Here is a 23,850-nt window from a genome sequence, read left to right on the forward strand (position 1 = left end):
TCCTACTTCTATTGTTGTTGTTGTTGTTGTTATTGAATTATGCAAAAATCAGGTGGGTTTTTGTTGTTGTTGTTTGCTTTTTTTAAACAAGAAAATCCTAGCAAAGATATTCAGGTTAAGCTGGCATGGGGGCACATATTCCAGCAGTTAGGACTTTGAGGAAGGATTACTGCTGAGTTTAAGGCTGTTTTGTACTCAGAATAAAACACATACAAACGAATGCAAAACAAGCTGAGTTCAGCGTGAGCTGTCTTGGGTGATATTTAACAGCTTCCTGACCTTCTCTTCTTCCAATTTACAGCAAATTATCACACAAGACTTTGCTAGAAATCAAGTTCCCTCACAGCCTTCTACTTCTACATTCCAAACGTCACCATCTGCTTTGTCGTCCACACCTGGAAGAACTAAAACATCAAGTCGCTACAGCCCAGAATCACAGTCTCAGACTGTCTTGCATCCCAGACCAGGTCCTAGAGTCTCTCCAGAAAACCTTGTGGATAAATCCCGGGGAAGGTATAGTTTTGTTTTGTACCAAACATAAATTTTGCAGCAATAAGATAATTTAAATATGTCTATAAAATTAGGAGATTCACTTCTCATATCAAATATCATTTGTCCTTATTCTCTGTAAAGTGGAACTAGGGGTGTTTTTCTCCTGTCTGTCATTTTCAGGATGTCTACTGTATGGGTACTATGTGGATCAATATATATTCAAAAGTAGCTGGGTGTTGCACAAGTTTAAGTAGTCTTTCAAAATACTTTCTAAGGCTAGGCAGGTATATGCCTGTATTAGAAATACAGTAGCTAGAAGCTACTCAGAAGGCAGAGGCAAGAAGATAAGAAGCTTAGGGCTAGTCTAGGCTAAATAAATAATGAGATCATCTCAAAAAATTCAATAGCAATAACAGAAAAGCAGGCCGTGAACACAGTTCAGTCTCAGCACACTTGCCTCACATGGATAAGGCCACAGAGCTTGATCACTTGTATTATTTGTTAACAGTGTTCTAAATTCTATTTTTTTTTAAAAAGGGAAGCAGAGGTTTTAGTTCAAAGTAATACACTAAACATCAATTGATGTAAAATTATATTTAAATAGGAAATTAATTCATAAGAATGCTAAGAACAAGAATGATTATCAATAAAACAAAGACCCTTGCAAATACTCTGAATATACACAGAGGATGGATAAATCAGACAAGTGGAAACCAATGCTTAGGTACAATGAGATTTGCAGGAGATGATTATCCCTCCAAATGAGCCAGGTACAGATGGCACTCTGGACAGAGATAGGCAGATAACTGACCCTGTCTCAAAAGTAGAAAACCACAAGATGTGGTGACTCACACCTTTTATCCCAACATGTGGAGGCAGAGGCAGGCAGATCTCTGTGAGTTTGACCTACACAGTAAGTTCCAGGACAGCCAGGGCTATGTAGATATCCTGAATCAAAGTAAACACAGTAGAAACCCTCATGTGCGTCCTTAATGAAGCAACTGGCCAGCTGCATTTGGTTTCATTCTTACTTCCCTACCCCATCCCCCACCCGTCTCCCATGCCACATGACTGTTCTGATGCAAATAGCAGACATACACATTTTTAAAAGCTTAAAGATACGAGAAAAGCATGCTTATTCTCTTTTGGGGGTTTGGGGGTAGGGGTTTTCCTTTGAGACAGGGTCTTTGGATATAGCTCTGAAAAAACAATAAGACACCTACACCATAAATACATAGATACATAGACAGACAACTATTATGTTACAGGTTTGGAACAAATGATGACATTTATGAAGAAGGATTCCAATTGGCTTCTCTACTTATAACCTACATCCATGAATGTGAAAGATGATGGTTAATTTCTTTCATTGTTCTTAGCAAAATTAACTTATCATTTAAAATATTTACATAATCCATTTTGCTGTCATAGTTCTGGAAATGCAACTGAGACTAGGCAAATGGCCTACCACTGATCCATACAAGGGAGTTGTGCAGTTTTAGACTAGAATCTGCATCATGAGCCATATGGAAGTGGCTGAAAAGAGGTTTAAAAAAAAAGTGGGGAAAAGAGGTAGGAAGATACATGTTCTTATTTTTACATTTAAAAAATATATATATATGGTTGACGTTTATGTAAAGATTAAGTCAAAAGACAAGATCTAAAGATTAAATCAGGCCTTTTCTCCTGCTTGTGGGTGTTGATGGATACAAGATCAAAGGTTCATTGATAACCTTAAAAAACTGAACAACTACCACAATTTTAAGAACAGGGTAGAACTGATTGGGCTAGGAAATGCCATCATTTATAATATTATATGTAGCTATGATAGTAAATGCAGATTTTAAATCAGAGGTGGCCTCAGACTGAGTACAACCTAAACTATTACATTTTCTATCCCAGCAGGCCTGGAAAATCTCCAGAGAGGAGTCACATCCCATCAGAGTCCTATGAGCCCATCTCCCCACCCCAGGGTCCTGCTGTGCATGAGAAGCAGGACAGTGTGCTGCTCTTGTCACAAAGGGGAGTGGACCCTGCTGAGCAAAGGTGAGGAGGATGCACAGATGTCTCTGCCCCAACTCCTAGGGGCAGGCTGTGCCTGAGGCTTTACCTGAATCACTGCTTCTCTTCTCTTTTTAGTTCTTAGAAAGGATAAGACTCTGGGAAGAACATCTAGGAGTATTTTCCCCATGAGCTAATACTACTGGATACTAGTACTACTTTGGCTAATAATACTACTAGCCAAAGCATTACTTCAGTAAGCTGGAGAAACTTCATTACTCCTGAAAGTTAGTTGTTTTAGACCTTTTTCAAAACCTTACTTGAGCATCTGGAGGCAGAGGTTCAGCCAGCATAGAATAGTCATCCTAGGTCAGTGTTCAGGACTGCACACAGAGCATGGTGCCTTGTACATTTTCTTTTTATCACTTTGACCTGAATTACTGAGCGGTCTTCATTTGTCCCTAATTGCTCTTTATGTCACCAGAGTTAGCTAACTAAGATACACTGCGTAGAACTGTCACTAGCAAGGCATTTGCATTCCTTCGGACCAGGCTTACAAAGCTTCATTTCCTGCTGTCTCACCCTTATATTGTATTCTCTGTTGTCTGAGTTCCTTTTCTTCAAAAGCTGTTTTCTCGGTATTAACTCCCCAGAGACAAATACACAATTTGATAGTGACCACAACTCGTAGGGAGAGGAACGTCCAGTTTAAAACAGGTCTAACTCTGCTGGTGAATTTCTGAGAATTTATTGTACATAAATTATTAAATTATTACCTTTAGCGAAATGAAGAAAATAATTGTATGCTTTCTCACATTGAATTTTTATGCACAGGGACCATTTTTCCCTCTTTTTGTCTTTGTCTATAGCTGGTGTTCTTGTGTTTCAATGGTAAATAAATACATATGACCAGATGAGGTTGTCAGTAATATGTTCTGTTACCATTTCTGTTAGGGCAGCTTGCTCAACTTTGAATATAGGAGGCTACCAATGAAATACAAGATTCTTTGTACTAAGACTCAGTTCTTAGCAGTGCAGTGGTGGTGTATGCCTTTAATCGCAGCACTTGGGAGGCAGAGGCAGGAGGATTTCTGAGTTCAAGGCCAGCCTGGTCTACAGAGTGAGTTCCAGGGCAGCCAGGACTACACAGAGAAACCCTGTCTCGAAAAACAAAAAACTAAACCAAAACAAACAAACAAACAAGACTCAGTTCTTCTATTATTTCTTATAATTGGGCCATTTTATGTAGATACTATAGCAATTTTGCTAAAGTCCAACTAATGATCGGCTAGATGTGAGCTTTTGCTACTTTACAGCAAGTGTGTTATTAGTCACAACTAGTGTACTTAAGAGACAGTGTTTCCAGTAAGTTAGTTCCTAGCTTATGTAACGATAGTTTGTACTGTTCAAGCAAAAAAACCTTGCTAAGTTTTCTAATTATTACTTTGCCATCTTATCCTGTAAGAATTTGTGCTGTAGATTAGCCAAGCATAGTGGCACTGAGGAAACAGGCAGGCAGATATGAGTTCAAGACCATTTTGGTCTACAAAGTGAGACAGTCAGAGCTACATGAGACTCTTGTCTCAAAAAACTAACTAGACAGATTAGTCAGACAGACTGATCTGTCTGTATACCATCTTCATTTTAATCCCAATTTTACCATTTCATTTTCAGAGCCAAAAATCATTAGCTGGATAGACATACAGACAGGCAGAGTGAGCTAGCCATGGATCATTTTATTTTAATACTGATTTTGCTGTTTCATTTTTCAGAACTGAAAAGCATTAGACTATTTCCTAATCATGGTCACATATGCTTTGTAGGGTTTGTAACCCAACATAGAATGGAAGGCAGCAGTTTTCTGAATGTTCTGTGCCTGTTATTTAAAGGAGTGTTCTAGGGTTAGGAGTACATGATTATAACGATTGAACTCTATTCCTGACAGGAGTGATTCTCGATCACCAGGAAGTATAAGCTACTTGCCTTCATTCTTCACCAAGCTTGAAAGCACATCGCCCATGGTTAAATCAAAGAAGCAGGAAATTTTTCGTAAGTTGAACTCCTCTGGTGGAGGTGACTCTGATATGGGTAAGTGGGATTTCTTTCATGAACCCCAAATAAAACATGCATTTAACAATGCTATCATCTCCAATGTTGCCTTTTTTTTTTTTTTAATACAGTACTTGAGTTTGATGGTTTTTATAGAGCATTTTGATTCTATACAATGTCAGCAAATTCACAAATAGTTCCTTCTTAGGAATCAGGAACTTGGGTGTTTTCTGAAGCATTAGTTCTCAAGTCTTCATTGAGAACTAATGCTGAATCCAGGGCACATTTTTCTGTACGCATGACTAAATTAATTCTACATAGGTTTTTATTGATTTCTGTCTTGTTTTAAAGCCTAATTGCCCTACTTCTTCAAATATTTGAAAAGCATGTTCTTCAGGAGTCTTGCCTCTAAGTCCTGTTTGATTAAATGTTCTTCACATGTCTTTGATTATGTCCTAAATGTATTGTTCTTATTATAGTGTAAGAGTATCTTTCCATTCTTCTTAGTGACCTGAACAGCTAAGTTACATGGCATTGTACCTAAAAACAGATGGTCAACACCCATCTCCCTTGCTCTGTTTTGGGGACCACTAGTTATCTGTTGGACAGGGCAATTTACATTTCTTTGTCCTAGCTGTTTTCTAACCTACCAGGACCTGACGATCTCAAGGGTCTCAGTGCAATCATGTAGCATACAGATGCAACTATGATAAACTTACCTGTCTTTTAAAAATATAAATAGTAATTGTTGAAAAAGATTAAGTAGCTATTATTGTGCACAACACTACATGTAATTATCTTCATTTTATAAATAAGGATGGAAATTGAGTCAGAGAGGTTTAATAACTGATAAAGGCCACACAAGCAGTACTAGGAGTGGAACTCAAACCCGACATTCCAACCTGAATCTCTTGCTTCCACTAATGTCCCCTGAACTGTTCTGTACTTGTCTCCAAGGTTGCTGGTAATGTATTCATAAGGCTGTATGGCATACTCTTGCTTTCCTTCAGGCTGATGTCCTTGCTCTGATCAGATCGCCACTGTTCTATTATTTGTATGTCCTCTGCTACCAGCTAGTTTTATTATTTTACCAATGATAGGGAATCTAGAGAGACCTGTCTGTGATCTATGATTTGCTGTCAAAACAAACTCTGGACTCTGAAACTGAACTGCCAGGCAGATGTGTAATTTTATCTCTACTACTTGTGATTAATGCTCACTGCATTTGAGTCTCCATTGAATGGTAAAGAGAAAAAGGATGAGCTCAACACAACTTGTTGTGAACATATCTTGCTTCCCTTTTCTTCATTTTAGTACATCAAATATAGATTTACTATGGAAAAGTGAGTAATAACATCCAAGAGCAGAAGGGGTTTCAGGATAGGAATGCCTTAGATTCTCTTGAAATGGCAACAAATTATAGAATATTGACCAGGACTGTCAGCCTCTCACACCCATCAATCACTAAAAACACTACCATTCCAGTCTTAAAAGTTCATCTGCTTACATTCTTAAAAAATCACCAACAAGAACACTGTGCTCTTATGTGCATACTCTCTTATTATCTCAGAGATGACTTTCCAAGCATAGAGACCACAGCTGAAGAACAGCAGGTTGTTTTGTCTGACTAGTGGGGCCAAATTCTTTACAGAGAATGCTGTGAGTTCATAAAACTAGTTTGATAGCTTTTCCTTTGATAGTATATTTACACTGTCCTAAATAACAGCTCTGGTGATTCAGCGGGCATTTACTAATAAACTAAGTTGTGTTGATGGGTGGTCTCACAAATGTTTAATTAAGAAAACAGTTACCTAACAGGAGATACAGTGTGCTGGCATTTTAAGGCCAAAGTAACAAAACTGTGTTAAGTGTATGGGTGTTTTTGCCTGTATATGTTTATATATCACAATGTCCAGAAGAGTCCCTGGTACTGGAGTTACAGCTGGCTTTAAACTGTCTTATGGATGCTAAGAATCAAACCCAGATCCTCTGGAAGACCACTTAGTGCTCTTAGTCATTGGGTCATCTCTCCAGCCTCAAGAACCTGGGATTTTTTTTATTGTAAGAGCTCTGATTATACAAAAAGGAATTTATAAACATTAAAGAACCAATGGCTCTAGGGTACCATTCAGCCTTCACTGCGAAATAAAACTGAAAAACCAGAAGCCCCCAAACCACTAACTTTACTGATGCCTTCATGGTTTTGAGTGTGCCGCTTCCCATTTGTAGAGTCAGTTCTTCTGTAACCTGGCCCTTGAATGTTCTCTCCAGGGCTCTCAGCACTTTTTCCCTTACATACTGTAATTTTGGAGCATTTAAAACTGGATTTCATACTGGAACCCCTTGAATTTATATCTAAAGTCCAATTCTCTTTTTTCCTAGAGTATTTTACTGGGTCTTTAATAAAACTGAACATCTGTTCTTCCCGCCACAGAGCTCCTGCTCTTTCATAACTGGATGACTGATGTACATCCACTCCTCTCTTGGCCTTCTCTGTTAGGTCAGCTCTCAGGTGCTTTTCTTTCCTATTGTTCATAAACAAATGTCACACCTCCTTTAAGAAAGCATGGGGCTGGAGAGATGGCTCAGTGGTTAAGAACACTGGCTGTCTTCCAGAGGTACTGAGTTCAATTCCCGGCAACCACATGGTGGATCACAACTTTTTGATGCCCTCTTCTGGCATGCAGATAAGAGTACTCATATATAAAATAAATAAATTAAAAAAAAATCAAAAAATAAGGAGGCCTCAAACTGCACTGATTGTGACTTGATTATCTGAGGGCTTTATTAAGCACTTAAATTATATGGCCCCACGGATGTAGAAAACGGCAGTTGGAGACTAGCTTGGTCTACAAAGAGGGCCAGGACAGCTAGGGCTGTATAGACCCTGTACTTATTTTTTTCAAAAAGTAGAAAATGGCATTTTTACTAAGTTACCAGACCATTCTGATCTATATATGAAAATAGCATATTCAACTCTAAGCTGTGGAAGGGAGCGCCACAGTGTGTTACCATTGTGACTATTACCATTGTTTGAGCTAAATAAAACTGTATTCATCTGAATTTTGTATATGTGTGTGGCTTTTTGATAAAAGGTTTCTAATTCTGGCACAGAGATCTTCCTTCCTCTGCCTCCCAGGTGCTGGGCTAACATGTACCACACCTATTCTCATTGAGTTACTCTTTACTGTGGTTCAGTTAGTAATGGCACACTAAGTAAGTTCTGTAAACTTTGTGTTATTTCAGGCTGACTTCACCCTGTTTTACAGTAAGTACTCCCCCACCTTCTTCTTGTCAGTTTCAAACTGCTCTAGTCAAGAAGGTTAATTTTCAGGCATGTGTTCTTCATACATGGAGAAGTCTACCTCCCACAGTATATTGTGTCAGGTATCATTTGTTTACACATCTACATAATTCCAAACATTTTTTTCCTTTTAACATTCTCAGTGGCAAATAAGTGAGAGAAACAACTTAGATCTCCAGGTCCCTTCCCTTTATGCCACAAAATGCTTTTTATAGATTTTCATTTCATCTATATTTATCCAAGTTGCACATTGTAAGCTGTACAGTTACCGGGAACAGGTGACGACTCAGGCAGACTCTTCTGACCAGGAGTGCAGCGCTTCCACCTAGCCCTGGGCGCACCACTGCCCCCACAACTCAGACTTGACTACCAGTTGTCTCCAAGGGTTCCTCAAGGCCAGGCTTTCATCCCTAGGAAGCCTAGATTCCGGTTCTGCAAATAATTTTCTCCTCTTTTGTATGTGTGTGTGCTTTCCCCCTTTAGCAATGCGACATTTCTTTCTCTTTTCTGAATTATTTGTGTTTTCAACCTGACCTGACTTTACTAATATCCTCCCTACCCCAAAGACATACTTTTATTTCATCTCCATGTAATAAATGAAATGTATGCAGAAACATTAAAAGGTTAACTTTTATTCTAGAAATTCTTGAGAGTTTGTACCATGATTGTTGCATCTCAATTAACCTAATTTGTTTGAATACAGCAGCTGCTCAGCCAGGAACAGAGATCTTCAATCTGCCAGCAGTTACTACATCAGGTAAGATTCTTAAATACTTGATGAGAAAGAAATGAGCAAGGCAAACAAGTAGTAGACATGACAGGGAGTACTACATGTGACTGTGAAGTTTCTGAGTGCTGTGAATTCACTAGCCGGAGAGCCCATCTTTTCTTTTCTGTTCGTTTCCCTGTGCCATGATCTACCTCAGAAACAAGAAGTAAGCTGCTGTGTCTCCTCAGGTGCAGTAAGCTCAAGAAGCCATTCTTTTGCTGATCCTGCCAGTAATCTCGGGCTAGAAGACATCATCAGAAAGGCTCTCATGGGAAGTTTCGATGATAAAGTTGAAGATCATGGTGTTGTCATGCCCCATCCTGTGGGAGTTGTGCCTGGTAGTGTCAGCACTTCAGTTGTGACTAGCAGTGAGACAAGAAGAGATGAAGGGGACCCATCACCTCATTCAGGTAAGGTTTTTTAGTGTTCTGCTGCTACTTTAAGTTCTGATGGATCACTGAGAGAACTCATGTGCTAGAAAAAGGTGTTGGATCCACCTGAACTGGAGTTACAGAAGGTTGTGGACCACCTAGTATGTGCTGGAAATTTAACTTGGGGTCCTGTGCAAGAGCAACAAGTGCCGTAATTAGCTACTGCACCATCTCTCCAGCCCCAATATTGTTTTTTGCTATGTCATTTACTATTCTAATAAAAATGGACAAATCTCAGTGCAGCTGCACGTCACAGAGGAGACCACAGAAAGGGGGCAAAAGGCCACAATGCACCAGCAGTGATGCTGCTCGCCTGGGCTCGGCCCTAGGATTAACAGGACAGAAGGCAGAACTGACACCGGTACTCCTACTACCCCATACACCTCAGAGAAAGACAATTAAAAAGGAAAACTGTTTAAACCTACAGTCCTTGAGATCCCTGAACCCAGGCCTTGCATATACAAGTATTACTGTGTCTACAATTACACAACGTAACTGTAGGGACCGGCATTACTAATACAAGAGTGTATGAAGTCATTTACAATCTTTAAACCAAACCTACAAAAAAACCCTTATGAACACTATGCTTTCAGTATTTATATATAACCCCTTTATCTTTTAAGAAGGTATCTCTTATGGTTTTTGGGTTTGTTTCCTGTTTTCTGTTAAAAAATCTTGCTATGATTAAGAAAAAGGTAAAAGCAATGACCGTGTAGCATTTGCCTATTTCCTCCTATAACCTAAACATTACAGTTTTGTTTCTGCTCTCCTAATTTTTATTGCTTACATATTTCTATGCTTTAAAATCAGTTGGCAACTATTAGGGAGCTAAAGTGATATAACAGGGGTAGGGTGCAACTGTTGGCACTGATGAAAAATATGTGCTAAGTGATGTGGGTTTTTAATCTGTGAGAGTTTGTTATAGAACCCAGTAACACCTCAGTGCTGTCGACTCTGTGGTGGGAGCACCAGTGAGATGTGCAGAGTCTTGTGCAGTCCTCGAGTAAACTCGATCTGCTGCAGCCTGTCCTTTCCTTCTCCAGGTGTTTCTTTTAAACCAGGTGGGGGTGGGGGCAGAGGGAAGCAGATGGCTACTAACTTAACCTACAGTCGTAAGGCCAGTGGCATTTCCTTTGCCACCGTGCTTTTAAGTGGAGAATGTGCCTCCATCTGGACTCTTCACTTAGCGTTATATAGTCAACATTTTGGGTTTGTTTTTGTCACTGAAAACTTAATTTATCAGTAACCAATAATTTAATTTGAATTTCACTTTTAGCAGTATGCAAACCAAAGCTGATCAACAAATCAAACAGCAGGAAGTCTAAATCTCCTATTCCTGGGCAAAGCTACTTAGGAACTGAAAGACCCTCTTCTGTCTCCTCTGTACATTCAGAGGGTGATTACCACAGGCAGACACCAGGATGGGCCTGGGAAGACAGGCCCTCTTCAACAGGTGAGGAGCCTCACTTAACTGATAAAATTAGAGTGATAAAATTATCAGTGCTTTCTTAATATTACCTGTGTGTGAATTAGATGGTACAGTTTGGGCAAGAACTGTAGTTTTTCTATGTTATTACTTGGGTCTACTTGTCATAAGAGACTTTATAGTTACACGATCCATACATCACTGTCTCTGTACTATGCTGGTAGTAACCAGTATTTGCAATTAAGTTCTGTTCCAGCTCTTCCATAGACTGTGGTGATTGACTTTTAGCTTTTACTAAGGAATCAAAATCATAACTGGGCAGTGTAATGTTTTAATAAGAGTGTGTTGAGGGGGTAAGCTTTTAAAAATATTACTATGGGGGCCCGTGAGATACTGAAACGGCTGAAGTGTAAAGAGATTGCAGGCCACGTGGCCTGCCTTCAGCCCACCCACATAAAGGCATTAGAGAAGAATCTACTCCCAAAAGTTGTTCTTTGACTTCATGTCCATGCATAATACACAACACAATCAAACAAGAATTAAATATTTTAAAAGCTAGTCTATTTTTGAAAGTTATTTATGCTTTTCTTTCATATGGATCAATACACATACCTATTCCCTACCCTTAAATATGAACAGAGCCCTCCTGTGTCTTAACAATTTCACAATTAATATATCTGTACACTTTAAACCTCTAATGTCATGTGTAAAAAGGACTGTGTATCAGTAATCTCTCACAAAAGCAAAATTTATTAGCATACAACATGCAGTGCTGCATCTTCACACAGTGAAGTAGCTTGGTTTTCAGTTCCTGCCCATACCCCCTCTACCCAGCTCTTTTCTTACCTCATGGTTCCATTACTTTATTTTAGGGAAGGAGGGAATTATTTGATAAAATATGGTTTATGGTTTTGTTTAAGCTGATAGATATGCAATGGAGAGATCACAAAGGGAAGTGGTACTCTTGTGGCCCCATTTACATCCCATACATATTTAAGTTGGCCAACTGAGACTGTGTAGAGGTCACACAGCCTGGCTAAAAGCTTTGTATATCTGCCCCATTCTGAGCTGTATTTCTGATTTCTACTGGAAAGTCACTAGGATGGCCAGGCTCCTCTGATTAAAGCTTAATATTCAATAGTTTTCCTACTTGAATTCTCCAAGGAGACACATACTATTATATCACAGACTTTTCACCCCACTCACGTGGTTACTGGTATTATTAATCTTTTTAAAGTTAAACTGATTTAACTTTCCTTACCATTCTGTTTTCAAGGCATCACAAGACCATTTTCCTAGAATACTCTTGCCTTGTTCCATCCTCTAAAGACTGCACTGAAGCTAACACTGACGCCCTCGTTTTCCTTTTGGCAGGTTCTACTCAGTTCCCGTACAACCCTCTGACCATACGGATGCTCAGCAGCACACCGCCAACACCGATCGCATGTGTCCCGTCTGCCATCACCCAAGCAGCTCCACATCAACAGAACCGCATCTGGGAGCGGGAACCTGCCCCTCTCCTCTCAGCACAGTATGAGACACTGTCTGATAGTGACGACTGAGCTGTGCAGAGGAGAGCGCTCTGGCTTTGGTTTTAATTGCAGATTAAAAAAAAAAAAAAAAAAAATGCCCTCCTATGATTTGTGCCCAGAGACTTCTCAAGAGAGCCAGGGCCATGGATGAGGAAGAAATGATGGAAATTCATTTGGAAAATCAAATGGGGGGAAAAATCTGCCTCTAATACAGGCATTTTAATGGATTATAACAGTGGAGGGTTGAAATGTAGAGTTTTTTAAAAAGTGGACAATTCTTGTTCTTACATCTGTTTGTAAAGAAAACCATGATGTCTTTAAATCACTCTTCTGTAAATAATGACCTTTTTGCAGTGTATCCCCTTGCTGTAGTATCTGGTGTACTTAAATTTAAATCAGCGAATCAACACTGGGGGTAATTTTTAAAATTCTTTGTGTATCTTTTTAACCCCAGCCTTCTAAACAACCTCACACAGCCCAGTTCTACAGTGCTGGCTGTCATGGGCATTGTTCTTTTGTTTCCTCTAAATTCAGCTTTCCCGGTGATGTTTAAATCTTGTGGAAATATTTAGGTTTTTAAACATACCCTGTCATAAAGCCTATATGAGGTCAAAAGGCAGGAGCAACCGAACTGTCATATTGTGATTTTCCAGTGCAGGCTTTACTTTCTTCATTAGTAGCACTGAAAAAAAGTTACTGCATGGGTATGTTATAGTTCAGTTTAAAGTTGAAAAGGCTTATTTGAGGCATACCTCAATGTTTATGCACACTGGTAATTTAACCATGCCCCTAAGTATTCTGCATTTGATGCAGCCCAACAAAGCTTCTGTTCTGAAATAAATTTTGACTATCCTGTCCATAGCTACAGTACATCATTTGTGACATAAGAGTCTTCGTTTCTCAGGTTTCAAACAAGAATATACATTCTTTTCTTTAAATACAGCAGAATTGGCGGAGTTAAAAAGATATCAATCTGTATAGAACCTTTCTCTGTCTTCCAGGCTTGTTTTTATGCTGTATCCTGAACTAGCCCTTGAACACAGTCCTCTAATCAGTGCCCACTCTCTGCTTCTAGGGAACACCAGTAAAGTGTTTTCATTTCACAGATTCTTAAGGTGCAAGTAATTTAAAGACTGAATTTTAAACTAATTATGGTACTGTAGGGTCACTTTTATTCATTAAGAATTGCTTGCTGTGATTCAGATTTGCTACATGGCTTTATCATGGTGTTTAGGCTTCCTTCCACTGCATACAGATGCTTAGTGGTTTGGGGATAATGCCACTAAGAACTAGAAGGGAAAAGGAGGTCTTCAGGAGACCTGAATGAACTTCTAGAACTCAAGTCTCTAGAACCACTGCCTGAGCACCTCTTAACATCTATCTATACCACAGGTTTTCTAATCCCCTTTTTTGGTGAAGATGCAGGCTAGGTATTTGTTCATATAGCTCAGTAAATAAGAAAGACAGACAGACATCTGAGATATTCAACTTTAGCTATGCATCATAGCACATACCTTTAATCCCAGCACTCAGGAGGCAGAGGCAGACAGATCACTTAAGACTACAAGGCTAGCCTGGATTACAAGATGAGTTCTGGGCCAGCCAGAACAGGATTCTTATCACTTGTCATTACCTTTACAAAGTCACAAACATAATAAAGACTAAGTGTTCTGGTTAGGTTTACTGCTGAAGGTGCCTCCCTGCCAAGTTACAGTCTAGACCTTAGTAAGTCACTTTGTCAGCTGGCCTCAAAAAAGATGACTGACCCTGTCTTACTGTGTTTCAGGTTGGGTTCATCTAAGGACCAGTCAGCCTAGCTTGTTTTCTACTCTTGTAGCTCCTCCTGAAGACTGTGCCATGTTCAGGACAATACAACATGAAATCCAGAATCATTTCCTCACAAAGTTTACCTAGAGAAGTGGAGGTCGTCTTACTGTGATACTAAGGGCAGAAATAAGTACTGAGTCTAGGACGTCAGCTGCAAATCAAGGTGTGGTGTTTGTTGTGGGCCAGCACTATATCTGTAACACATGCACATGCAACTAAATCAAGGTCTTCCAGCAGAGGTAATATTCTGACAATTTTCCAGTCTATTTAGTGAGAAATTTTATACTACACTTTAAATTTTCATATGCTGTGATTGTCTAACATACACTTAAGCCCTGAAAACCCTAGTAACATGGTATAGTTTAAAACTTCAGTATGAAATTAAATGTAAATTGTTCAAAGTTGTAATCAGTAAAAGGAGATGAGTCCCTTTGTCTCACTGCCTTTCTTTAACAGTGCAAATGAATGCTGCTGGGAACACACCACAGACCATGTCCCCAGCCACAGGACATGAGATCAGTCACCATGTAACATTAAAAAAGCCTAACACCTAACTTGGGTAACTCTGGAATTATGAAAAAGTAAAAACATTTTCAAAGCAAAAGGAGACTGAACTCTTAATCTGGTTATTCATGGTTAGCAGGATCACATGGGGTTATCTAGGAAGTGCACGGTAGATGAGCTCAAACAGAAGGTGGGGCTCTTCCCAAGGATCTGAACCTTAGTATGTCCATCTATTAACTTGGCCATTAGTTTTCTATGACTCAAAGATTATTAGAATACATAAAATATTATGTAGTCTCTAGTTTATTATGAGGATTCATACCAGTACAAATGCATGAACCAAAGTCCACTGGCAATCCTACTTACACTGCCCACCTCCACGGGCATGCCAACACCACCGGGGATCCTTTGTGGTACCCAGAAAAACTCTTAGGCAAAAGGCCATTTGTTAGATTGCAAAGGTAAAAGCATCCAGGCAGTGATGGAGTTATCAAGCACTCTAATTGGTTTCACACTTCACAGCTGTGAAAACAGAGATGGCAAAATAAAAAGGTGGAGCTAAATAGGACCCAGGTCAGTGGTTGCACAATGCCACGGAGCACATCTGTGCTGCCAGCATGACTTGACTCCACTCTGTGCCTGTGGTTATAAAGGAAGCCCAGTGGTCAGACAGCGCTGATGAGGGCTTCATTCCTTCTGCCACCACCGTTTTTAGTAATTTCATATGAACAGGTATGCAGTCCAAGTGTCTCACTGCCACTTTAGAAATGAATGCTGCCTAATGGTGGCCAACTAGAATTATCATCCCCCTCATAGTCATTAAGTCTCACAATGCTTCAATAAAACAGTATGTACGAGAGAGAACTCACCAAAATCCTCCTGTGTCGTGATACAAGTAACTTGCTTGCCAGAGATGGATAGAGAAGAGTAAGCATGAATCAAAATTTTATGGAAGGTATAATAACCATTCCATGGGGAACTTGGCCAACTGTGGTCTATAATTTTTCTCAGATGTGCATGGACTCCACCTTATATACAGTCAGAACAGGGTAAAAGCTGTTTCACCTTTTAAAAACAAAAGCAGGGCCAGGCACTTTCGAAGCTAAGGGAGGAGTACTCCAAGTTGGAAGCCAACTTCAAGCATACAATTTCCAGGCCAGCCTACACATAGAGATGCCCATCTCAAAGGAAAAGGAATTTAGAAACAAAGTGGCAGTGTATTCGACTTGTCCTTCACCAAAGCCGAGTTGAAGAACGTTGAATTTCAACAATGATTTACACCACTGATTGAGGTCCAGACAACGAAGGAACAAGTTACTCCTTTGGGTTATCAGAGGTTACCCTCTCTACAACAAAATGAACTTGTATAGCTTAACAAAATTAAGTCAAAAGTCTACTTTTTCTTGACAGCTCAGCCAATTCTTCCCTGATGTGCTGAACAGAAACCTCATCTCTTTTCAGCTCTGCTTGCTTCAGCGCCTCCTGGTAGATCTCCTTTGCTTGTGTGTATCGTTCTAAAATAACCCAAAGAGAGGGGAAAAGAAAATTTGTGTTTTCACTAAGAACTACTAGTGAGGACACTGTATGATCTGCTGGATGCTTCAAAAATAACATCTAGTGCTGTCTGGTATCTTGCATCCGTGACAGCAGGGTGAGAGAAGCTGGGCTTACAGAGGTGTCAGCTCTAAAGAAGTTAGTGCTGTGGAACTATAGTGGGCTCTCCCTGGGCCAAGGATTTCACAATGGTGTTACATGCAATAGATATGTTCCCAGGTTTATGGAAGCTTAGAGGCCCTAAGTAATATGGAATCGCAGGAAACTGATGTTTTATCATATTGCAGCTTCAGAACACTGAGCTATTATTCCTGTGAAAACATTTCAGAGTCTGTAAAACACCACAGAGACAACAACCTATCACTGCAAAGTATTTCTCTGCCTTCATATGGTTGTGCAGAAATGACAGTTTTATGAATTAAGTGAAATTTTTTTACCCTTATTTAGCCAGCCTTTAACTTACAGTAATGGTCCTCAACCTTCCTAACGCTGTGACCCTTTAACACAGTTCAAGTCGTGGTGACCCCCACCATAAAACAATTTTCATTGCTACTTCATAACTGTAATTTTGCTAATGTTATGAATCGTAATGTAAACATTTGTGTTTTCCAAGGGTCTCAGGCAACCCTGTGAAAGGGTGCATCGACCCCCCAAGGGCCTCACCTATAGGTTGAGAACCACCGACTTAAGGGGTTCTTCATTGTCATTTGTCCTCCCCCAAACCATTTCATTTCAAAGCCCAGTAATGAAAACTTTGTTAGAGTGTAATCCATTTCCACTGCAGCCTACCTCTGTGTATCAAGATGGCAGCCAGATTGCTGAGGACCATGTGCAGCTCAGGGTGGCTAATCTCTCTTGCCAGATCGGATGCCCTCTGCATGTAAATGTAGGCATCATCAAAGTGGCCCTGTGCATCCAGTGTAGTAGCCAAGTCACTCATCAGCACAATAGTCTATAAAAAAGAAGAAAGAGCCTTTTCTTTACAAACACCTATGCAGAACATTAGCCTGAAGTCTGTTACACTGCATACATACATACATACAAGTCCTCAAGTTTACTAGAATTCCACAAAATTAGAGGCACTGCAGACATCTGTTGATCACACTGCTGCAGACAATGTCAGTTGCACACTATGCAAGTAACTATGAAGACTCAGCATGGACAGAATAGTCTTCCCTCGACAACTCTGGAGTGAGGAAGCCAGCAATACTGAGCGCCTCACTGTATTACAGCAGCGCCACTGCTCCAATCCCAATCCTCCCGGGAAAGAAACGTCATCTATATTATGGAGTCTCATTGCGACTTTGGAACTGAAAAACATAGATGGTGCTCCAAATTCCAGGCTTGCTTCTTACTATTCCCCAATGACATGGTTCAGGCTCTCTGCATTAAGTCCTAAATAGTCCATGTTCAGTCTAATTTGTGGACTACAGGCAACAAACAGAGCATCACTCTTACCCCAAGAATGTTTGTTTGCCAGGAGAAGCAGAAATGATCTCAATTCCGTGTTAATCTTTGTTAGTTTTTCAGGATTTCTTTGTAGCCTGGCCTTCAATTCACAGAGATCCACCTGTCTCTGCCTCCTGGGTACTGAGATTAAGCCACTACCACTTGGTTCAATTCTAACTTTAATATTCTCAAAATACTTTGTTTTGCCTGCTCTGAAAAACTATATAAAATTCTCTGATAGTGTTTTTAAAAGTTATGGCCACAGCTCAGTGGTAGAGCCCTTGCCTTGAATTAATGAGGCTCTAGTTTTAATCCCTAGTCCTGCCCCTGCGCCCACTGCCCACCCCCCAAAATATCATAGTCTCTACTTCCTCACCTCCCAATTACACAGGAGAAAAAAATACTTACATATGAACTGAACCGTTACAAGGTTCTGACTGGTATGGAAGAAGTCCCTGGGTCTAGTCCCCAGCTCCAGGAGATTCTTTCTCACTGAGTCTACAAACGACTGTGAACATGAGGCTGTATATTCTGAAGCTCTGAGTACAGACCCTGGGTTAAGCCTGCCTTGTACAACGACTACTGTATAAACCATGACTTGTAAAAGGGCTATGCACAGTCAGTGACTAGTCAGCAATCTCAAACCCTTCTTGAAACAAGTAGTTGGGAGTAATGAAAGCTGGTGGTGAACAGACGGGGGAGTGGAAGGATTCCATACATTTGGATAGCAACCTACATTCCTCATGACAGTTCACCATGGCTAGCCACATCTTGCCACACCCATAACTGATCCAAGACACTGAATATAGAGCTTTACCATGCCATGCAAGCTCTCTACCACCAAGATATACCCCCAGCCCTTTTTCTCCCTTTGGCACAGGAGCTCACCAACTGCCAGGCAACCTTGAACCTGTAACCTTATGACCCTTTGCAGAGTACCTGTGCAGGGCAGGCCTGGCTTACATACATTGTTTCATCTATTACCTGTGGGTGTCTTTCTCCTTGTATTTCTTGACAAATCTGCAGGGCTTTCTCATACATCCTTTGTGCCTGTGATAGCTGCCTGGAGAATAGCAGGTAGCGTGCACAAGAGTCTAAGCACATGCCAAGGAGGAGGTAAGTATTCGCTGTTTCTTCTAAAAGAAAAATGAAAGTATGGTGAGGATATAATAGAAGTTATATACAAAGGTCAAAAAGGAAGCCAGTGTACCTCATCACTATGGCTACCAGGTTTCACTGAATCCTTCAGGTTACTTTAAGAAACTGAACTACAAGAAACTGAGGGTGGATTGACAACCAATTAAATGACAAAAGTGACAAGCAGCTGCCTGAAATCATGGAACCCCCATTTTGAGTAGACTAAGGAGTCCACAGATCAATTTAAATATTGAATATCTTAAAATTGGGAACTAGTATGCAGAAAAGATGATTAAGATAAACCCTGAAGTAGAATGAGCTAACCACAAGAAAGTCTAGGGCCAATGAATGTTATTTTAGGGTTTAAGAAAAAAAAATGCAGTAAGAGACCAAGAATATTCAGAACTCTGTAATGAAAAGAGCATGATCCAATTTTCAAAGACTAAGGGGCTGGGACAGTGTGGCACTGACAGAACTAAAACTTCACAGCTGATGACACATGAAGAGCAGGCAGGAGACTGCAGATCTAGACAACAGTGCCCAGGATCAGCTACTGCTAGACCTCAAGATACGGCCCAGATAGTATAAGAAAAGTGATGGGTGAGAACAACTCAAAGTTCAGAATGAGAAACAGGATTCTTGAGTGGTTTTTTTTCTATAGCCTAAGCTGACTTCAAACTTCTATCAATCCCCCTGCCTCAGCTTATTAGCTAATTTTAGGTAAATTATCATAAACTGCTTGAAGATGGCCAGTTCAATTCACCAGCAGACCTGTAGTTCCTTCTCCATCCTTTAAGGTTTCCAGGAAATTTACAAATATCATACAAAATTTTGAAAATAATATTTGTTACTAAGTAACACTATGACCAGTTACTGAAGAGACAGTTCAAGTATTATATAGCTGTGGTGGATGAGCATAGGAGTGTGAACAGTATCAGATTAGGAAATAGGACGTTTAAACTGCAGAAATCTAAAATAATTTGCCTGGGGCTCACTTGGTAAGATGCTTGCCTGTTTTTCATGAGGCCCTGGGTCTGACCACAGCATAGCACTGCCCAGGTTTGGTAGCATACACCAACGATCCCAGCATTTGGAAGTAGAGGTGAGAGGATAAGAAGAGTCCCCCTCAGCAACACAATGAGGGCAGCCTTATCAGAAACTGAGGTCAGAGTGGTTTAGAGAGATGGCCCAGCAGCTAAGATTGTACACTTGACAGGCATTCAGATCCTAGAATCCATATGAAGAATGTGGACATGGCCATGTGTGGCCCCTCATACCTCCACCCTTGCTACCCTTCCTTCCTTGAGATAGGCCTAAGGCTTGCAACCCTCTAGCACTCTGCCTCCTGGGTCCTGGGGAATGGCAGGCATGTCCTACCATGGCCCGCTTAGTTGTCTTTAAATGGTTCTGTATTTTCTAAATAGTCTTTTAAAATCCTACAACTATAAAATGCATTCATCAATATAACTTAAAAAGACAAAGGGCTGGGCATTTCCCTTTTATGTAAGTCCCTGGGTCCAAAACCAAACAAGCAGACAACAAGGACAAATGACAAGCAATTCTAGGGCACAGTCACTACTGTTGTAGGTAAAGGAGTGGGGAGGCAGGAAGTACAATTGATGAGGCACAACTCTCGGAATATTTTCTAAAAAAAAATACTTTAAAAAATATATTTTAAATTCATTGCACATTCTAACCACAAAAACATTTGGTTCCCAGCAGCCACACTGGGCGCTTACTTCAGCTCCAAGTGATCTAACACCCTCTTCTGGAATCTGAAGGCATCTGCACTCACATGCACATATCTACACACAGACAGACAAGTGTGTGTGTATAAATACACACACATACATACATATAACTATGTGTTACATATACGTATATACATTCACATAACTAAAAATAAAGTAAATCAGAGATAGAGGACTGAGTGGTTAAAAACACCTGCTACTCTTGCCATGGCAGCTCTTAACAAGCTGTAACTCCAATTCTCCTGTTCTCTCCAGACACCAGGCACACAAACCACACACTTACTTAAATGCAGGCAAAATAGTCATTCATATATATACATATACATATACATATACATATATATATGCGCGCGCGTCAGAAGAGGGCATCAGGTCCCCTGGAGCTGGAGTTATAAATATATATATTAAAAATCATAAACAGTTTTTAAATTGTGACTGAGAGACAAATGAAAAAGCACTATAGCTGGGCATGGGCGCACACTCCTTTAATCCCAGCACTCATGAGGCAGAGGCAGAGAGTCTCTGTGAGTTCAAGGCCAGCCTGATATACATAGTGAGTTCTAGGACAGCCTGAGCTACACAGAGAAACCCTGCCTCAAAAAAGAAAGGAAGGAAGGAAGGGAGGGAGGGGAAATAACCATAAAAGAACTTCCAGAAAGTATGAAAAGGCTTCTCTGCCTGCTGTCAAGAGAAAAGTTCACACAGGGTACAAAAAATGGACTTAAAATTTTTTCTATTACATTAATTTATAAGGTGGCATATAGTGAGAATTTTGGTTTTTTAAAAAACCCAATTATGTGAGTATTTTTTTTTAATCTCAGGTGTGGTATATGGGACTGCTTCAGTTTTTCCATAGCCATTAACTATGACTGTCCCACGCTCTAGCGGGGTGTGATTTTTGGCAGCTGCAGTTTAATTCTAGGGACTCTGGAGAGGGCCTGGGCTGGCTGCTGCCCACTGCTGTTGTGTTTGCTATTGCTGGTTTGCTAGACTGCTGGTTGGAGATATCCTGATGATGGAGACTGGATGTGCCCCAAGGAACCTGATGGCCCTGCTCAGCAGGAAGTAGTCTAAAGACTTTCCCCTTTCCCCTCTAACCCTTTTTCTCTTCAACCTAGTGTTGGGAGGTTAGAAGGAACTAGGGTGGAATAAGGGTTGGAAGAGTGGTAGATGTAAGAACCTGTAAGAAACCAATAAAGAAGCCCAGAAAAGTACACCTCTAGGGTATGTGCTTGTAATGGCAGCACAAGCGTGTGGGTTATAGGAAATTTGTGGGAGTCACTTTTCTTCTGTCACCCTCTGAGTTCCAGGAATTAAACCAAGTCTTCAAGCTTGCTGGCAATTGCCTTTACCTGCTGAGTTATTTCACTGATCCAAAAGGACTTCTATTTCCAAGGAAAAAAAAGGTGATTATTTTTATTTATGTATATGGGTGTTTTGCCTCTGTGTGTGTGTGTGTGTGTGTGTGTGTGTGTGTGTGTATTATGTCTGTGATCACATGTGTACCTGGTGCCTCTAGAGGCCAGAAGAGGGCATCAGGTTCCCTGGAGCTGGAGTTATAGACAGTTTTGAGCCACCATGTGGTTGCTGGGAAAGGAACCCAGGTCCTCTGGAAGAGCAGATAGTGCTCTTAACCACTGAGCAGGCTCTCCAGCCCCAAGGAAACATGATTCTTTGAAATATAGGAACTGCTAACGTTAGACAAGAAGAGACATCAGACAGCTTAAGTAAGACTAAGACGCTCATGCCATTTGTAAGAGCCCAGAGGGACATTTGAACCCAAGAGGAACCTATTTATTTCTCCAACCTTTAATTATATCTTCCATATATTATTTCTAATCACAGGAAAAACATATGCTACTTAAAACCAGCATATGAATAAACCAAGATTCATTATTGAAGCCCATACTCAAAGCGGCTCACCGGACAGAGTCTCAGGAAGCGGGGCAGCAGCAGTGCATACGTATTAAGTATACAAGTTCCATTAGGAAAAATAAATCTCTAAGAAAATTTGAGCACAGCAACCTCTTCCCAACCCCTACCCCTAGAAATACAGGGTTGTCTGCAGAACCCAGAGTATCTCTGGCTACCTAGAACATCCTGGAATTTCTGCTATACTGAAACTTTCCTTAGTCAACTGATGTCATATTCAGCACTTCCCAGCACACAGTGGTGGAGAAGAGCAGAATCTAATCTAAGGCGTTTAGTTCCAAGAATATGACTTGTAACTGGGGATCTTTCTGCTGGACACTGCTGAGCTCCCAAGGGCTACAAGTTAAGAATTAGCTAAAATTCTCAAATGGAATGTGTGTGAGCCCAGTTTCTACTGCCTCTGTAAATGGTCGGAGTGCCTATGAATCCAGAAATTAAGGCCTTCAACTTGTGCAAAATGGAGAGTCAGATCTGAAGTCCTCATGTCATATGCAGCATATCGTCGCCCTTATACAATGTAAGGATGTACAGATCGCTGTCACCTGCAGACATCACCAACACACTAGAGAACATTCACCATGTCTTTCCTCCACTGGAGGTCATGTGACTACAGCTCAATGCCTCACAGAGGGGTTGGCTCTCATTTCTTTGGTGATTAGATCAATGAGTAAACAAATGAAAAGAAAGAATAAAAACAAGGAGACTGAAGTGAATATGGAAGAAGATATAATAAAGTGTCAATTATAATTACAGAATTTAAAAACATTAACATCACTCTAAAAATGCACTCTAGATTGCACTGAAAGAGAAGCAGATAAAGCTAGAGGCCAAACTTAGGCTGCCCAGCTGCTACACAGAACCATCAAGGAAACTCCATGGCAGCTGGCAGTCAGTGCCTGCTATATAACAGAAGCAAGTAAAAGTAACACATTATTATGATTGTTGGCAACCATATGATCCCTTTGACTAAAAGGACTATCAAATACTCAAAATTACAGCTAGAGTATGTTTGGGTCACCACAGTACCAGGAACTTTGAGAACTGCCACTCTAAGTGGTCAGGCTTGACTATTTAAACCATAAGAAACATTAAGTAAACATTAGCGCCCTCATTAGTAACACTGACACTGTCATTAAGTCATTAAGAAACATTAAGTAAACATTAGTAGTAACTTGACACTTTGCTGTCAAGTACAGATGGCCCTTTTCAAAAAGAGAAAACCATGTGATCCTTTTGTATGGCTTATCTAGAAACTTATGCAAATCTTACATTTTAATAAAACATTTTATTGTTCTAAAATAAACTAAACTAGGTAAATTATTTAGAGGGAGGTATCTCTCTGAGTTTAATACAGTAAATAATTTTATTAAAGAAGACACAAAGCCCAAACCATAAAGAAAAATGTCCAATAATTCTATTAATACTCACATTTTAATCTGACATATATAACCCACCAAAATATAAGATATTCAAATTTGTAACTCTCACAAGCCATTAAGAAAAATAGCCCCAACATCTGAAATGTAAATAAATAAAATATCCAATTAAAAAGAAAGAAAAAAAGAAAAAGAACCCTAGCTAGCAGGATGACCCAATGGTTTAAGTGTTTGTGTACAAGTCTGACAATATAAGTATGATTACCCAGAACCCACAGAAACCTGGATGTAGTGGTACGCACCCAACACTGACTTA

The 23,850-nt window shown here is 40.1% G+C and overlaps 2 protein-coding genes across 51 annotated transcripts in view; one reads left to right on the forward strand and one right to left on the reverse strand.

Annotated features, from left to right (window-relative positions):
• Ncor1 (nuclear receptor corepressor 1) overlaps positions 1 to 14,263 on the forward strand; it is a 149,926-nt gene extending 135,663 nt beyond the window's left edge. For 38 of the 49 annotated variants that reach the window (XM_076936627.1, XM_076936628.1, XM_076936656.1 and 35 more), the window contains 7 exons: positions 302 to 513; positions 2,395 to 2,538; positions 4,439 to 4,581; positions 8,550 to 8,603; positions 8,804 to 9,025; positions 10,323 to 10,499; positions 11,847 to 14,263. In XM_076936627.1, coding sequence (XP_076792742.1) covers positions 302 to 513; positions 2,395 to 2,538; positions 4,439 to 4,581; positions 8,550 to 8,603; positions 8,804 to 9,025; positions 10,323 to 10,499; positions 11,847 to 12,034 — 1,140 coding nt within the window. In that variant the 3' untranslated portion in view covers positions 12,035 to 14,263. The remainder of the gene's footprint in view (positions 1 to 301; positions 514 to 2,394; positions 2,539 to 4,438; positions 4,582 to 8,549; positions 8,604 to 8,803; positions 9,026 to 10,322; positions 10,500 to 11,846) is intronic. The other 11 variants (XM_076936668.1, XM_076936629.1, XM_076936663.1 and 8 more) reach the window with 6 other exon arrangements.
• The window catches only part of Ttc19 (tetratricopeptide repeat domain 19), a 28,421-nt gene continuing 18,058 nt past the window's right edge, over positions 13,488 to 23,850 (reverse strand). For both annotated transcript variants that reach the window (XM_076936674.1, XM_034508002.3), the window contains 3 exons: positions 18,323 to 18,474; positions 16,679 to 16,841; positions 13,488 to 15,849 (listed from right to left, as the gene is read on the reverse strand). In XM_076936674.1, the coding sequence (XP_076792789.1) occupies positions 15,716 to 15,849; positions 16,679 to 16,841; positions 18,323 to 18,474 (449 nt within the window). In that variant the 3' untranslated portion in view covers positions 13,488 to 15,715. The remainder of the gene's footprint in view (positions 15,850 to 16,678; positions 16,842 to 18,322; positions 18,475 to 23,850) is intronic.

This window comes from Arvicanthis niloticus, chromosome 6 (assembly GCF_011762505.2).
Source record: "Arvicanthis niloticus isolate mArvNil1 chromosome 6, mArvNil1.pat.X, whole genome shotgun sequence".
Classification (NCBI taxonomy): domain Eukaryota; kingdom Metazoa; phylum Chordata; class Mammalia; order Rodentia; family Muridae; genus Arvicanthis; species Arvicanthis niloticus.